General features: G+C 45.0%; 5 protein-coding genes across 5 annotated transcripts in view; 3 read left to right on the forward strand and 2 right to left on the reverse strand.

Moving 5' to 3' along the window:
- Positions 1-675, forward strand: part of LOC6593607 (tRNA-dihydrouridine(16/17) synthase [NAD(P)(+)]-like) — a 29,080-nt gene extending 28,405 nt beyond the window's left edge. Inside the window, exon 5 of the mRNA XM_002018626.2 lies at positions 1-675. Within this exon, the coding sequence (XP_002018662.1) occupies positions 1-492 (492 nt within the window). The 3' untranslated portion in view covers positions 493-675.
- A 415-nt stretch (positions 676-1,090) lies between these two features.
- LOC6593606 (testis-expressed protein 2) lies at positions 1,091-4,494 on the reverse strand. Its single transcript, XM_002018625.2, has 7 exons — positions 3,384-4,494; positions 2,820-3,318; positions 2,525-2,749; positions 2,386-2,457; positions 2,126-2,314; positions 1,681-2,069; positions 1,091-1,611 (listed from the first exon to the last, which is right to left on the reverse strand). Exons 1-7 carry the CDS (start codon positions 4,394-4,396, stop codon positions 1,203-1,205), a joined length of 2,796 nt encoding a protein of 931 aa, XP_002018661.1. The 5' UTR covers positions 4,397-4,494; the 3' UTR covers positions 1,091-1,202.
- Positions 4,495-4,533: 39 nt separating this feature from the next.
- Positions 4,534-7,103, reverse strand: LOC6593605 (nuclear RNA export factor 1). The gene is made up of 2 exons (XM_026987698.1): positions 5,083-7,103; positions 4,534-5,007 (listed from the first exon to the last, which is right to left on the reverse strand). Exon 1 carries the CDS (start codon positions 6,996-6,998, stop codon positions 5,259-5,261), a length of 1,740 nt encoding a protein of 579 aa, XP_026843499.1. The 5' UTR covers positions 6,999-7,103; the 3' UTR covers positions 4,534-5,007; positions 5,083-5,258.
- Positions 7,104-8,003: 900 nt separating this feature from the next.
- On the forward strand, positions 8,004-9,236 carry LOC6593604 (ribonuclease P protein subunit p30). Its single transcript, XM_002018623.2, has 5 exons — positions 8,004-8,199; positions 8,261-8,448; positions 8,506-8,574; positions 8,633-8,907; positions 8,963-9,236. Exons 1-5 carry the CDS (start codon positions 8,109-8,111, stop codon positions 9,228-9,230), a joined length of 891 nt encoding a protein of 296 aa, XP_002018659.1. The 5' UTR covers positions 8,004-8,108; the 3' UTR covers positions 9,231-9,236.
- A 1,354-nt stretch (positions 9,237-10,590) lies between these two features.
- Positions 10,591-15,550, forward strand: part of LOC6593600 — a 49,279-nt gene continuing 44,319 nt past the window's right edge. Inside the window, exon 1 of the mRNA XM_026987935.1 lies at positions 10,591-10,607. The gene's annotated coding sequence lies outside the window, so the exon portion shown is untranslated. The remainder of the gene's footprint in view (positions 10,608-15,550) is intronic.

Consider the following 15,550-nt stretch of genomic DNA (forward strand, 5'->3'; position numbering starts at 1 on the left):
AAGCTCGAGCTTTCGCCCTGGCTCTGCCAGCCGTACATACGCGCCTCCCCCGAATCCCATCGTCAGAAAATTGCCGAAAAAGAGCTGGCAGCCATTGATCCGAATCGCGCAAAGCGTCAATACTTTGACAAAGATGGCAATGAAATCTCCCGGAAACGCATGAAGAAGCTGCGAAGACGCCAGCGGCGACCCAATAAAACCGAGGACCAGGTCCACCAACGTCATGAACGGCGACTTCAATACTGCACAATATGCGCCAATCCGCAGGGATCAAAGTGTGAATTCAATCTATGCCGCGTGTGCTGCAAGGACAAGTGCTATGGCGAGGACTGCGACTGTCGCGGCCATGGTATACTAATCAAATCGAGACGAGCCAAGGCCAAAAAGTACCAGGAACATTCCCAAATAGAGGAGAACAACGATTCCGGCGTCCGAACTGAGAATCTGGTTAGTGATCCTGTGCCGCCTGTCGTGGCAGGGAATGTTCCCTGATGTTCGTTCGGTTTAAGTGAATTTGTGCAGGAAATGACTATTCTAATTGTTCCTATGTCGACTTATATAAGAATGTAGATATTTTTGCGTGTTAAATATCGAACTTTAATTGTTACTTACAATGCAAAAGCATTTTCATGGACGGTTCCGTCAAGGCCAATAAATTAAAAGTTTCAAATCACAGAGTGATTCCTATATTATTTTCTACATTTATTAACTAATTTGAATAACTGAAATATAAGTTCATTATTCATTTTTATTTTGATGTTAAAAGCTGTTAAAATCCAAAAAGAGGTTAATTTTTTCAGTTTTTTCAGCTGTTTATACAAGAAAGATGATTCATGAAGAAAGTTCTTCCACAAAGCCTTTCTTAGATATTTAACTATCTAAAAAAAAAACCCCAGAAAACCTAAGAATTTATTGTGAGAAGAAAAATATACATCGCTTTTGGGTATATTCCAAACCATTTTTAAAAGACATCAATGTACAAAATTCTAAAATGAATTTTATCGAAATCGGCGTTTCAATCGTTGGCGAATCGTTTGGCCTTGGCCAAACTCTACCTTAGCCCTAATTAAGAAATTTTTCACTCTAAATGTACATCATGGAAAAAGTTCTCATGTATTATGCTGGTTAAATTTACGTGGGAGATTCTGAATGTGCACACACTTTGTGTCAAATGATAATATGCGTTTAGACATTTAGTTGGGCTACTCGTCCTCGTAGCTGGGTTTGGCCAGGAGGGGTATGGTTACATCCACCATATTCGGGTAGACCAAAAACTTGTTGACAGTCTCGCACAGCTTGCTCTCAATGACATTGGTCACAAAGGTCCAGTCGACGGACTTGTCGCCCACTTGAGGCTTCGTGGATATCCACAATCGTGGTGGCCCCCGGAAGCACAACCACACCCGATCGGACGGCGGGGGCGGTATGTTGATTGTCCCACGAGCCACCATGCCATTGAGATCAACGCGTAGTGTGATGTTTGCATTCATTCTCTCTATGCGTCGCTGCACGTACGGCAGCTCATTGACATATCGGGATAGTTTTGATCCGGCTTTCCGTTGGACTATCTTGAAGATGCTTTGTGTTTTCCTCGGCGTGTTCTGGGAGTTGCTGAAACAATCGCAGAGAGGATATCAGCGGGAATTCAGCAGGAATCCAGCATGGAAGAGGGGAACTTACTCAGTCCTGGACGCATTCTCAGTTGTGGCGCCCGTCGGTGGGCTGTCAACTTCGTCGGAGGAGCCACTACTCTCGCCATCGCTGTCGTAGATGGCGGTCGTGCTGTCCATCGGTGTGTCATCGTCCCCCATATACTGGGGTAGATCTCGCTGTGCCGATGCGCTGGGAACGCTTTCGGCTTCCAATGGCGTGGCCTTGGCCTTGGCTCGGATTCGGCGCAAATTGAGCTTGGTGGTCACCGTAATGTGAGCCAGTCCCTCGTAGGTGAGGTCCGCATCCACCCACACACCGCGCTCGTCCAGCATAGGCTGGGAGACTCGATGGCACAGCACGGGCGATCCGCCCATATAGATGTTCGTTATGATCACCTCCTCCATGTAGCTGGGCAACTGTGGGACCAATCACAGCAATGAAAAGCTCTCTCCATTGACTTTTTTCCACTTACCTTAACGGAGTTGAGCTTCTTCTGCAGAAATTCCTTGATCCTTTCTTGGAGTATCGCATCATGCAGCATGCTGAAGAGACAGCGCCCCATCAGGACATTGGCCCAGACAACGCTGCCGGAGGGGCCCAGAAACAGGGAATGGTTAACCCCCTTCCATAATTCATGTTCTTGGCGCTTGGCGCGCCGATTCTATGTAGGAATGTTGCTTATTATTTGGTCTATTTGGTCAAAAAGGCAGAAAATTGAACCAACAAACATACTTTCCTTTTCTCTGAGCCGTTCTCGAGGCGGGATACTTTGGTAACTGGGATCTGGGACTGTCGACAAGCTTTCTACATGGATCGAAGAGAAAAATAGAAAACTACAAGTGAAAAATCGGAGGGAGAAAAGGAGCCACACCTGGTAGACGGACATGAAACGGACATAATCTGCAGGATTCCTAGACACATCGGAACTCATGATCATTCCCTCGAATGTCTCCTCCTTTGGCGCCTCGGTAAGTAAATCATCCAAGGTTATCTCTTCGAGCTCTAAGTCGGGCGTCTGCTGACCTTCAGTCACAGTGGTGGCAAACGATACCTCGCCCAAGCTCCGATTATCCATCTGATTATCCTTCGGAACCGCCTATGGTAAGTGCAAAGTACTCGTATATTAACGACCGGGGTCGAGATAAAACACGAAAGCACCTGCTCACCTTGAGTCCACCCATGGCGTCGTCCATGCGGGCAGCTGCCTGCCTGGCGGCGGCCATCTGCAGGTCAGTGTCCTCCACAAAACGTGCCATCGGCACCTGAAGCTCCTGCTCATGGACACGCCCCTTGCTGGCGGCGATGAAGCGGCGATACCAGTCCTCCTTCTCCCGGTCACATCGCGTGAAGAGCAGCAGGCGAACCTCATCGCCACAGGGCACCGAGATGTCGTTCAGCTCCACGTCCGCATAGACATTGTTCCGAGATTGTTCAGAATTCGAGTTCGAGTTCGATTGAATGCGTCTCATGTCTGCGGCAAGATTCTGTTTTTCCTGATCCTCAGCGGCTGGCGTGGAGCCCTCGGCAAAGCTTAGTGATGTTCGGGCCTCCTTGGACTCCAGCCTGAGCGTTGAGATCGACAGAGATTCAGTTGACAGACTAGACGTGGGTGACTTACAGGCGTTCTGGATGGTCAGCTGGATGGGATACTTGCGATTGAAGTAGCTGCAAAAGAAGACAATTAAATATGAGTGTTGAAGAGAGGTCCTTCTCAAGGATCAACTGTTCACCGCTTCTTGGCCAGGCCTTCGGGCAGTAGCTCAACGCGACAGTCCCTCAGATCATAGGAGCGATGATCGGTGAAAAGGACCTTCTTGGAATCGATGGGCTGCTCGTTCCACATGCAACGCTTCGGTATCCTCGCTTGGGTGCCGGACATATTCAGGATGCAGCCATCCAGTCGCACATAGATTGATCGTGTCAGGTGGAAGGAGAAGGTGTGCGGATCGTAGCTGTCTATCTCGTTCATCCAGCCCGAGTATGTCACAATCGTCCTTTGATCCGCCGACGATGGGATCTCACAGATGGGCATGTCCTCGTAGTTCGGTATCCCGAAGACACCCCTTTCCGGATGGGCGGAGAACATGAAATGATCAAAGACCCAGCGCAGGTGTTTGCCGCAGGAGTCCATTAGAGCCTTGAACAGCATTGTGGCGAAGACACCGCGTAGGAAGTCCTGCATCGGCAGGATCATCAGCACCACCATGGAGGCCCCCAGCGCTATGGGCGTGGCAATGGATGACACCGTTCCGCGATGACTACGCCATCCATTTAAGCTGATAGAGCTTCCTCTGGACAAGAAGCTGAACCGCGACTTGGATTGTGGCCTATCGGGAGGCCTTTCATCAAAGGACACTGTGGCATCAGGAAACGCCAAAATCGCGCGTGAATCGACCCCATCTCCCTTCCTCCCGCCATTCCTATCATCCGTAGGCGCCTGCTCCAAATCTGGCCGCACGACCGGCAAACCTGCTCGGTTGATCGACATGGGTATCATGTCCTCGAGCACCTCAACTCTAGACTCAATCTCCATATCCTTGCGGGCCTTGCCCCGGTGCTTTGCCTTGCCACTGGCAATGGCAATCTCCGTGGACGAGGCGGAGGCATTCTGCCTAGCCTCTGCTGCCTGCTGGCTGGTCGATGGCTCGCTGTCCGCATCGAGCACGTTGCGTCTTCGCAGAAAGCCGCTACGAAACGAACAGGACGGCGCACTGGGACTGGGGCTGATGTTCTTCCTGTTCATGGCTGCCGCCTGATGATGGGCCTTCTCGTTGGACTTGTGGATGTGGGCCACTGCCGCTCCTCCGAATCCGACTCAACTGCTGATGCCGGCGGCATCAAATTTCAATTAAAAAATTTGAAATGTTTGTATTTTATTTTTTAAATGGTTTGCTTTGATGGCATCTAGGTGAAAGCAGTGCAAAAGTTATCTCCCGGCAGGGACTCAGACCCGGATTACAGCATGAGCGTGCAGGTGAAAAGACCACTGGATGAACATGGACAGGGTGGGCGCATAGACATCAGGATGGTGCGATCTGCGGCCAGGGGATTTGGGTATGCTCTCCGTGCTGTTCATCAGAGTGCCATCCACCTCACGCAATGTCAGTGATTCCAGGACCTTGCGCCCCTCGTTTATGCCGTTGTCCGTCTGGTTGATCGGAGTGGTAGTGAGGCTCAGCTTCTGATTGGATTGGCTGATTGTGGATTGAAGAAAGTTGAGATTGCTAAAGTCCGCCGAGGTGATCACGATGGAAGACGGCGGCGATGTGTCCTGCAGGAAGTGACTAGACCTCGAATATCCAGTAGCAGCATCGTCGGTGTGCCACTCTCGTTGATTGAAGATGAATGTTGGGTCTGCAGAAAAACATATGGAATTAGATGGGAAATAGCTTTGGCATGAAAAATTCAAGAGAATTAATTTCTACTCACGAACTGCAGATTCCGTCGCTTGATGCGGGTGAAGTTCTTCGAGTTGTGTTTGTAGGTTTTTTAGGGAAGTAATATAAGGACTCCGGACTCCTTTTCTTCTTTTCTATAATTATGTGGTTGTGTGTGTCAGTGTATTTGAAAAGTGTTTAAGTAATTAATTAGGATTCTGAACTATGTTATAGATCAAACTCTTTTTCTATTTTGATGACGAGCTTATCGGAATCATCGGAATCATCGGTCAAGTTATCATCGATCTCTTTTTCCCAGTCAAATAGAGCATTTTTATCTGGTATCAGGACATCTTGTTGTAGGTGCTCGGATATGAAGTCCTGACCATTTGAATATAAACTTGCACCAGGCCCATTTAAACGATGCATATCCTTTAGTTCTGGATTCGTGCTCCGAATGATTGGAGACACTGCATTTATTTCCTTGAGTAGTGTATTTCCGCCCAAGCTTTTGCAACTTATTGATATTCGGGGTGGCGTTGCGATATTTATGTTAATTTTCTCCAGCCCAGAGTGCCCATGGGACTCGTTCAAAGCCTTGTACCGATTAATACACTTATTCTCAATGGCTGGAATTATGCAGAGCACATCGTTTTTTATCAACCAGATGGTTGGTGATTCTTGCCGCTCCAATACAAAGTTGCGCTGGAAATTACGCAGATTTTGGCCAGTGGAGCTGTATTCCGTAAAGCGGCCAGTAATGGTTAAAATGCGCACGTGAGAAGTGGACATCTGTATATCTACGTTGAGTCCTGGGAGATAGGTTTCCATCTTGGGCAAGCGACCCAGAGCATGGACCACAGCCTTACGACCAACCTGCAGCTTTGCCGAGCGGGCAAAAGCAGATTGTGGGCTCGTGTAATTGCGATTGTAGAGCCTGTAGGCAGAGACCTGCTTCATCGCCTCCGTCACACTCAAGGAGAACGTGGCCAACTCGTGGTAGCATTGCTCCAGCTGGGAGCGTTGGTCGGGATGATCGAAGAACTGGTAGAAATCCTTGATAAAGGTCTTGACAAAGTTTTCGGGTACTGCACTCCCGAACAGCTTCAATTTTGGCCGACCCATAGAAACGTTCTCCTTGTTCTGCGATTGGCGACATCTCTGCACGTTCTGGAGTTGGGGAAGAATGGCTAGAATGTCATTTTTTAGATTAGCCACCCCATTGCCCTGTAGGATTAGATTCTTCAAATTCAGATTGGTCAGATACTGTAGTTCGCGTAGATCGCCAATGTTGTTCGAGCTTATATCCAGGCAATCCAAGCCGGCTAACAATCCATTAGGAATCACACTAAATGCCTTCAGCGAGCACAAGTAGTTGTCTCTGAGAACGATCTTAGACACCTGGGGCGTTTCTTTGGATATTAAGCGCAGAACGCCCTCCAAAAACTTGTCCACGTACAAGGGGCAAAAGTAAGGGGTCAGTTCCGGCTTGGCGTGAAAACGCGAGAGGTTGAGAGTGCGAGTGGCGTCGTCGTAGGAGGAATGCAAAGCATCTTTGGCAGCCGCCTCGAATTCTGAAGTAATTACAGCATTCAGAGTGTGCTCGGGTATGCCCTCAATCACGCGTATCTGAATGCTCTGGCAGCTAAAAATCACGCTCAATTTTGTCTGCAGCCGCTTCAATCGATTGGCAGTCAAAAGGTTGTCCAACGAAAAGGATCCGAGTGAGCCATTGCGCTTGTAATTGAACAGTTCGAGCGTCTCGGGCGTTACCAGGTATTTGAGGGACAGGAAAATGTCCGCGTCAGCGACGTTCCCACATCCTGACATTTCCACCGTGGTCCATCTCACGATGGCTTTGTTAGTCGTCCGGTATTGACTGCTAATGCGATCTAGCTTTTCAAGGAGTAATGAAGCAGTCACGTGTGAAGAGACGGCCATCAGAGCTTCTGTGTACGCGTTCAACATTTTCTTGTTTTGAAAGTGTTTCTTTATGTGGCTCAGGCCGGTATACAGTTGTGCTTTCGTTTGCACCCCTAGGCGATCGGCTGATTCATTTATTTTTTCACTGGTTGGGATCTTCATTGTTTGTTTTATTAAATCAAAAAACGTTAATTGCACAGTCAAATTAGCGTCGACAAAAAAAAAGCTATATGTGTGTGAACACTAAAATGGAGTCAATGACGTCAATGGCAAATGTCAGAAGTCTTCTAATGCATGGTCACACTTAACAATATGGAGAACGAACCGAAAGTAGTTTTAGTTTCAAATTTAAAAACCAGATAGGGCGGAAGCAGGCATTGTGAGCGAGGGAAATATATGCTGTAGTTTGGATTTTAATTGGTCTGCTGGCAGAGCAATCTGATTTCGCCCACAGAAAGTCAAAACATTGATTTCAAGATTATTAGACGAAGGCATAGTGCAAACCATGTGCTTATTTTGTTTATCTCTATATAACTCCCAACAACTAATTTTGGAACAATTCTTCACCAGTTCAAATAAATGGCTTGTTATAAACATCAAGTTTATGGCAAGTATATTATGTTCTTTTCGGAAAATAACAGTTTTAATAGTTAATATTTCTAGACTTGCCTAGCCTGAAACTAGTATCAGTTGGTAATTTGGGTCAATCTAATTGTGATTTACATAACACACATAATGACACGTGGTCATTTTTTAAATTAAAAAAGTGAAAGAACACTTCACAGTTAGTTGTATTTTTAGCGGTTTAACTCAAGTGGTTCACCTGTTTAAAAAGAGGGGGGTTAAGTGGGTTAAGTTCGTTCATTCATCATGAACGCAACGTGAGAGTCTACCTTATTTTTCCTTCCATTATGTAGCAAAAGTGTAGATACCGTGTTGTTGCCATGTAATAAATTGATCAAATGTAAACAGAGAACATTTTTTTGCGCCGAATTTTATTTAATTTGTATTAATGCAATGCAACAGAAACCTCAAAAACTAGTTTTGTTCGTAGTGCCAACATTCAATAGCTATTAAATATTATATTTAACATCGGAGTGCACCAATTTTACATGAGCACCAGTTGCACGTGCTTGCGGCATATAACATTAAGAAATGGAACAAACAAAGCCATTTTTCGACTTTTGCGTACCATTCAGCAAAGATGACAAACAAATGCGGGCCATACTCAACGAGTTGGTGGAGTGTGAGTAGATTAGAGTGTGATTGAGTGCGGGAATGCATTAATTGTTATCCCCAACCTCTAGTGGGCTATAAGACGATTGCCATCGACCAGAGCTTCGACCACAGCAAAAAGGATGCCGGTAAACGTGGCTCCGAGATGTTTCCCGCACCACACAGCATCGAGCATTTGCGGAAGGAGTTTGCCGACAAGCTGAGAATTTTGCAGAGGATAACAATTCTCTATGTGGATGTAAATCTCTCGCATGCGATGGTAAGCTATTAATTGTATGCTATTTTTTCCCGTACTAATGTATTATGTCCCGTTTAGAGTGTTTCGTATAATCTGAGAAAGTTCAATCTTATTGCTGGACAGCCCAAAACCGATGCCGCACTGACGGTAAGCGCTCTGGGATATAAACTCTTGGAACTCTCATTTATTCTGCGTTCTCCAACAGCATTGCTGCACCACATTCACAGGGGACATAATAACCTTCGATCCTGTTGCTGGTTCGAGGCTTTCGGTCAACAGAAAGGCCTACCAGGTGGCCGTTCGTCGTGGCATGTTCTTTGAGATCAAATACGCCCCAGCTATTGCGGACTCCAACAATCGCAAGGACATGATAAAGATGGCCCAGAACTACTCCATCAAGGGCAAGTCAAAGAATATAATTCTCAGCAGTGGAGCAGAGCATGAGTTCCAGCTGCGTGGACCCTACGATGTCGCGAATCTGTAAGTTTCGCCAGATTTGCTTTGGCTTCTAATTTATATCAATTTATCATTTTAGAGCCTTTATATTTGGTTTGTCGGAGGATCAGGGAAAGAATGCTGTGGATCGTTTCTGTCGGCAAATCTTTTTGCGTGCCGAATCGCGACGTTTGGGCAAAACAATAATGTTTGTTAAGGGAAGTGGTCCCATAGTGTTTTCCGACGATGACCAAAGCGGAGCGGAAGATGACGAAATGGATGGGTTAGGCACCGAAATGTCGAAAGACGTTCAAAATGAAGAGCAAAATGAAATAAAACCACCCATTAAAAGACTGAAAGTGGCATAAAACTAACGTAAATGTTTTTTAGTTTTCAAATCTAAATGTAAACATTTGCTGTTGAGAAAATGGTCACATTGGAAGCGCCACCACTCACACTGCAAGTAGTGATGGGAGATTTCACTACTCACGTCATTCATCGGGCTAGATCTAGAATTGCCCGCCAGATTCAAAACGCAAAGTTGACAATGGGCGACTTGGTGAGCAAGGACAGGACCATCAATTTGTGTATTTTGCAACATTTTAAATAAAAATGTCAACAAAAAAATCGTTATATTTTTACGATTTGCAAGGTCAAAACTGACGCGGCCACGGCTCAGCTCAAGTTATTTAAATAAAGGGGACTGTGGGCTTTTTCGAAACGGTAATCGGCTCTTTTTGCTCTCTTCAAATCGGTTAATGCTCTCTTTGAATCGGGTATGAATCGGTAGAAATACTGAGTCAAAAGTTGCGGCTACTTTGTATGGGCATAGAGCAACAGTCTGATACCCTTGGGAAGAGGATATTATAGAATGGAGGAAATGTTTGTCATGTTCGGCTTCAATGTATGCAGAACCTAGTCAGTCTATGTTTTAAAGGTATTCCAACGATATTTTGAAGGTAGTGGTCTTCTTACAGAGACCAAGAATTGGTATCGGGATTGAAATATTTATACAGGAATTTTATAAAATGCATGACTACGTCTAAAACATATCAATTTGAGAAAATGTATTTGGCAATTACGTTTAAAAACAGTTTTTAAAACAGTATCTTCATATCAATTTAACGAAATGGAGTATGCAATTGCCCATTCTCTGGTTGACCATTGAAGCGACCACACTTTGACTGTTTTTGGGTTGAACTTTTTTGTTTAGACCTTGTTTTAGTCCAAATACAATAAAAGCAAGGACTAAAAACTAGCCAATCATGTAGAAAATGAATTTATCAATGGTTTAAAATTATATAGGCAGAGATAAAAGTCTTAGTTAGCCAGCATTATTCAACAGAATATCAAAATTGAGGAATAGGAACGATTGCTCACTTGCTTCTTTTTCTTTGACCTTTTTTGCTAAAACCTTTTTTTAGGCGAAATGCCATAAAGCAAGTAATTAAAATAAAACAGTCAAGTAGAAAATATGTTCATTAATTGGATAGAATTATGTGGGCAGCGCTAAGGGCTCAAAATAGCTCGTAATATTCGACGGAATATCAAAAACGAGGAATATGATAGAACTTGAATTCGTCAGTATATTTAAGGTATATTTTTCAAATGAGACGGTATATTTTGGTATATTTCTGAGGGTCGTACGATATATTTTATCGATATGGGTCACACTGAACAAAACAAAATGGAGGTTCGTGTGGTGCGTTGTCCGACATAGTGCTGCTAGAATTTTGCATTAAACGGTAATTAAAAGTGTAAATCAATTGATGAAATTAACCAGAAAACGCTGATAAAGTTGCCGGCAACCGGATAAGCAAGAAACCCCAACAAAATTGAGCGTATTTTAAGCGAAAAATGCATTTGAAAATCGCACCCGAAAAAGAGACACTTGAAAAGAAAAAAATGTGCAAAGAAGAAGAGAGAGGAGAGCGAAGAGCGAGCACAAGACGACACACAAGCGACGAGAAAAACGGCAAAAGAAATATGTATTTCGCGAGACGGCGACGGCAGAGAAAATCAAAAGCCAATGTCCAATTTTCAATTGTTTTCCCTAGTGCCAAGTGCATTTTGTAAATATGTATGTTTGTGTGTGTTAATTAATTGGCCAAAAATAATTACAACAATTTCTAAAACAAGACATAAATAATAAAATCTCAATGTGTGAAAGAGAAGTGAAGTCTTGGAAGTTTTTTTTTCTTCTGCTGTCTAATTAAAAATGGACCTCTCTGTGCAGCTGTGTGTGTGTGTGTGTGTTTGTGGATGTGTGAGCTTCATCATGATGTTTGATGTCTTTTGCGGGGGTGTGGTGTGGTGGTGGAGACAAGCAAGCAGCCAACAAAGTTGATTTCTTTCTTCAAGTCTGCTCTTGGTCTCTCTCGAACCGCACAAATTAGTTGCAGTTGATTTTTGTCTTCTTCTTTGCCGTTTCTTCTTTGTCGAAGAGATTTTGCGTTTGCTCGCCATTTATAATTGCTGCCTTCCTTTTCCCACTCGCACACTCTTCTTCTTTGACTCCCAAAAATGTTGTTGCCTTTTTTCGCGTATCGCGCGTCGCATAAATTTTTGTGTATGTATTGGTCTCCCTTTTTGGCTGTGTGAGTGCTGCTGCAGTATTGCCAACATCGGGAGATGCAGGCACAGAGCACAGCACCATTTGCACCTGTGCAAAAGACAATCTCCCTGTCGTCGTCACCCCTGCAGCCTGCAACTCTACGAAATGATACATTTTCTGCCGTCCCTCTTCTGTGCTTGCTACATAACATATTTTGTTATGGTTGCAGCATCTCCTTGAGTTTGGTTACTGGCTAGCCGAATTGAAGAGTAATTAAAGTCGAACCCTTTTGATACGCTATGTTAATTTGAGCGCAAGAGCAGCAGAGCAGGCAGATACATTGCCCCTGCAACGGTATCCTATCCCCATCTCTTCTTCTTACTCTTTAGGCTTCAACCATTTGATTGCTGGCTGCTCTGCCTCTGTCAACTCATCTGTCTGCCTCCCTCTTGCTCATTTTTACCCATACTCTCCAACACTCACACAAACACACGCTCGGACACACGTTTTTCTAGCCGGGCCACTCGCTGGCTGGCCTGGCCTGCCGTGCCGTGCCGTGCTATGCTATGGTGCTGTGCCTGCCTGCTCTCTCACACTATAACGCGCAATTGATGAGAGAGCGTAAAATTCATGCGCTTGTCGCTGCTCTCGACGCGACGCGTCTGTTGTGCGTCTCTTCGTCTGGTGAGACGGTGGCGGGCATCCATCGGCTGAAACAATTTTTTGTCATTTGCTTTTCATGACTTCTTTGCGGTCTTTTCCTTTGCTACAACTAAAATGAAGAAAAAGATATATACCAGAGGAGAATAAGAAGAGGAAGAAGCAGCAGAGATTTTCAGTAATATCTATCGATTTCTTTGTTTGGCTGCTGCCGACGATGACGGCGGCGCTGCTCCAACTCTACGTGCGCGTATATCATGTTTAATTGTAATTATCGTGTGTGCGTGTGCATATGTGTGAGTGTGATTGACTGTATGTGAGAGAGGAGAGCAAGAAGCAGCAGCAACAGTCCGCGAATGGCAATCGTTGCGCTTTTGTAGTTTGTGCTTCTTCTACATTCCTCTTTTGTTGGTGCTGTTGTGGTTGTTGTTGTTGTTGTTGGTACAATTGTGCTACAATTATTGTATCTACACTTGAATTAGCAATTGTTGTATTCGTCGTCATTCCTTGTTTCCGTCGTCATCTGTCATTCTCGAACGAGAATCGACTCGCGCGCGCTCTTGTCCGAAAAAAATTGATTGCGTGACCACCAACCAAATGAACTGTAAAACTGCTTGTATGTGAGAGGGAGAGCGTCGAAACGGATTAGCAGCACAGCACCATTACCATTGCCAGCAGAGAACCATAAAAAAGGTGAGTAAATATTTGTTTAACCCTAGAAATTAAGTTGTATTCTGATATAAGGTAGAGCCGTGCAAAGGTTACCACGAAACTTTGAGAAATTTACAACAATGGGAAGGCAGAAAATGCTTTTTAGAAAAATAATTATGTATCTTCAAGCCCAAGCAGCAGATACAGGCAGACAGTCGCAGACACACACACAAAGAAACGTACTCTCACAAACAAGAGAAACCCACACACACAAGCAGACGAAATAATTTCAGAACCAGAGGGAGAAGCAGTAATAAAAAAGCGTCACACGCCATACCCTTTCCACTCAACCGCACTTCCCCCCGCCCCTATGACCACTCGTTCACTCATTTTATTGAGAGAGTGGGCAGCCCCCATTATTTGCGGCGAAAAAAAAATGAAGAAAAGAAAAAAGCAGCGCCGCCTTACGTGACGTGCAAATGAGAACAACAACAACAACAACAGCAAACAAGAAGAAGAAAACTGAAGCAAACAATTCATCGAAAGAGACGACAAACTCACACACAAACACGAAGACAGGGGAAAGAGCGAGAATGAACGGAACAAATGGATGGATGGAAAAGCAGGGGCACCAGGCAAAGCCAAAACCATATCATCCATCCCAAAAAACCGAATCAAAACCGACCAAACAACACAAGGCGCAAAACATATGAACGACGACGACGACCCCACACACAAGCACACACACAGATACAGACAGATGTACAGATACAGACAGCCGCATGCATACCACACAAACAAAAGGCAAAGCCCAAGCAGCGCCACGGATATGCGAATGCGAATAAAATAGCAACAACAACGTAGAGTAAGAGCAAGAGCAGCCGCATCAGCAGAGGAGGAGCAGAAGCAGCAGAGCAGGGCAACCAGCAACAACAACAACAACAACAACTATGCGGCGAATTTGCACGAATCATGCGAAATCTCCAATACACACATACACAGGCCACACTCCTCACTCATCCGTATAGTATATGCCCCCATCCCATGCATAATACGTGTTTTTTTTTTGTACTTGTCGCCGTAATGTTGTTGGTTTGTCGCCGCCGTCTTTTCCATTTCTCGCCGCCCAACTGCCAACCGCCATCCGCCGCCATCATCATCTCGGTCTGCGCTTTGCCTTTGAGATTTTTCTTGATTCTCAGCTCTGTCGCTCTCGCCATCTTTTTCGCCGCCTTTGACCACCCAACATCAACAGTAACAACAGCACAATCCTGGAATGAAAGCCTCTTAAAACCAAAGCTAATTTTTTCTGTCCATCTTTTTTAAAAATTTCATTTCGTATATCTGCCACTTTATTCGCATTTTTGTTTGTCGCTTTTTCACTCTCATTCTATACGAAAAGCTGTCGGCATGTTGTCACTGTGTCTCTTCTGTCTCTCGGTTGGAATCCCCCTAACATGGCGCTGACGCTGGCTGCTCTGCCGCCAAAGGCCGGCACACGACCCCTTCCCTCTCCATACTCCTCTCCGTCTGCACCAGTCCAGCCCCTCCCTCGTCCCCCCCTTCGTCTGCGGCAGCAGGCAGCACGTGATATACTCGCTTTGCTTTTGTAATTTTGCTTTTGGCCTTCTCTTTAGCGCACGCTATGCTTTGCTTTCGTATTTTTTGTTGTTTTTTTTTTCCTCTTCATACATTCATTTCACTTGTTGGGCTGTTTTTTTTTTCTCTCTCCCTCTCTCTTTCTTGTGTGTTCTGCTTTGTGTGAGCTGTTCGCCGCTCTCTCGGCTTTAGCCGGCACACAGTGCGCTCGTGTTAGTATTCATTCAAGAGAGCGGACTCGACTCTCATTCTTGCTCTCTCTCTCTCACTCTGGCAGTTGTTCTGCTCAAAACGGCTGTTTCTTGAACTTCCATCTCTCTGCTTCTACTGCTTGCCGCCGCCTCTCTGCACATACTCTCAATCCCACAATGACAATGGGCACCTCTATCCGGTTTAGGTCCAGGTGCAAATTTTTATACAACAGTTTTAACTCGATAATCGGGTCAGGACTTGTATCTTGTATAAGGAAGGACGACTGTTTGTGTGCATGTGTGCGTTTTTTAGGTAATTTTTACATATACACCTTTCGTTATTCTAGCGGGAAACATGGCGTCAGTTTTGTCACATTTCGCCTATGCCTATTCCTATCCATCCACGCTTCTGCTTTGCTCTCTTTGGCCACACTGTGACAATTTTGCAACGTCATCATATGCATCCACTGCATGTGTCCACGCACTAGAGATGGGCAGGCGTTTTCTATTGATTTTGTGCTGTGTGTTGCAATATGGCTGGCTAGTGCTATAAAGAATTAACGCTTCATTTTTGAACATTTGGCAAACCATCGACAAAGGTTTTCGTTTTCTATCACCTTGTTTTCGAAGGTGTTAATGATAGCTGGCCAAATATGGAAAGTGTTTTGGATAGTTACTCTAAAACAATCTACTCACTACCACAATTATGAACTCTTGGGATTCCATCTTCTGTTTGATATGATTTTTCGGAAGCAACAATATCGCTCATTGCTCATCTCTAATGCCAATTGGACATGCCATAAATGTGCCGTTACACATTCAAAAAGCTGCGACGCGACGTGTTTGTAATTTTTTGCCCAGCGAACTTTTGTGTGTCGCTGCTGACTTTCTGTCGCTATTCGCGGGCGTGTTTGTGTGTGTGTGTTAGGGGAGTTGGTGCTGGCTCTGCGCTCTTTGGCTTTTCCGAAAACTGTGTGTGGCAGCAGCGTCGCGACGCTGCTGTTACTTTACCTATTTTATTACCATTTTTATG

This window comes from Drosophila persimilis, unplaced genomic scaffold (assembly GCF_003286085.1).
Source record: "Drosophila persimilis strain 14011-0111.01,24,50 unplaced genomic scaffold, DperRS2 tig00000124-arrow-pilon, whole genome shotgun sequence".
NCBI lineage: Eukaryota > Metazoa > Arthropoda > Insecta > Diptera > Drosophilidae > Drosophila > Drosophila persimilis.

Coding starts and splice junctions, on each gene's coding strand:
- LOC6593605 (XM_026987698.1), bottom strand. CDS start 6,998: ATGTTGAACGCGTACACAGAAGCTCTGATGGCCGTCTCTTCACACGTG.
- LOC6593604 (XM_002018623.2), top strand. CDS start 8,109: ATGGAACAAACAAAGCCATTTTTCGACTTTTGCGTACCATTCAGCAAA. Junction 8,449..8,505: donor TAAATCTCTCGCATGCGATG/GTAAGCTATTAA, acceptor TGTCCCGTTTAG/AGTGTTTCGTATAATCTGAG. Junction 8,575..8,632: donor AAACCGATGCCGCACTGACG/GTAAGCGCTCTG, acceptor GTTCTCCAACAG/CATTGCTGCACCACATTCAC.
- LOC6593606 (XM_002018625.2), bottom strand. CDS start 4,396: ATGAACAGGAAGAACATCAGCCCCAGTCCCAGTGCGCCGTCCTGTTCG. Junction 2,315..2,385: donor ACGGCTCAGAGAAAAGGAAA/GTATGTTTGTTG, acceptor ATTCCTACATAG/AATCGGCGCGCCAAGCGCCA. Junction 2,070..2,125: donor AGAAGCTCAACTCCGTTAAG/GTAAGTGGAAAA, acceptor TTGGTCCCACAG/TTGCCCAGCTACATGGAGGA.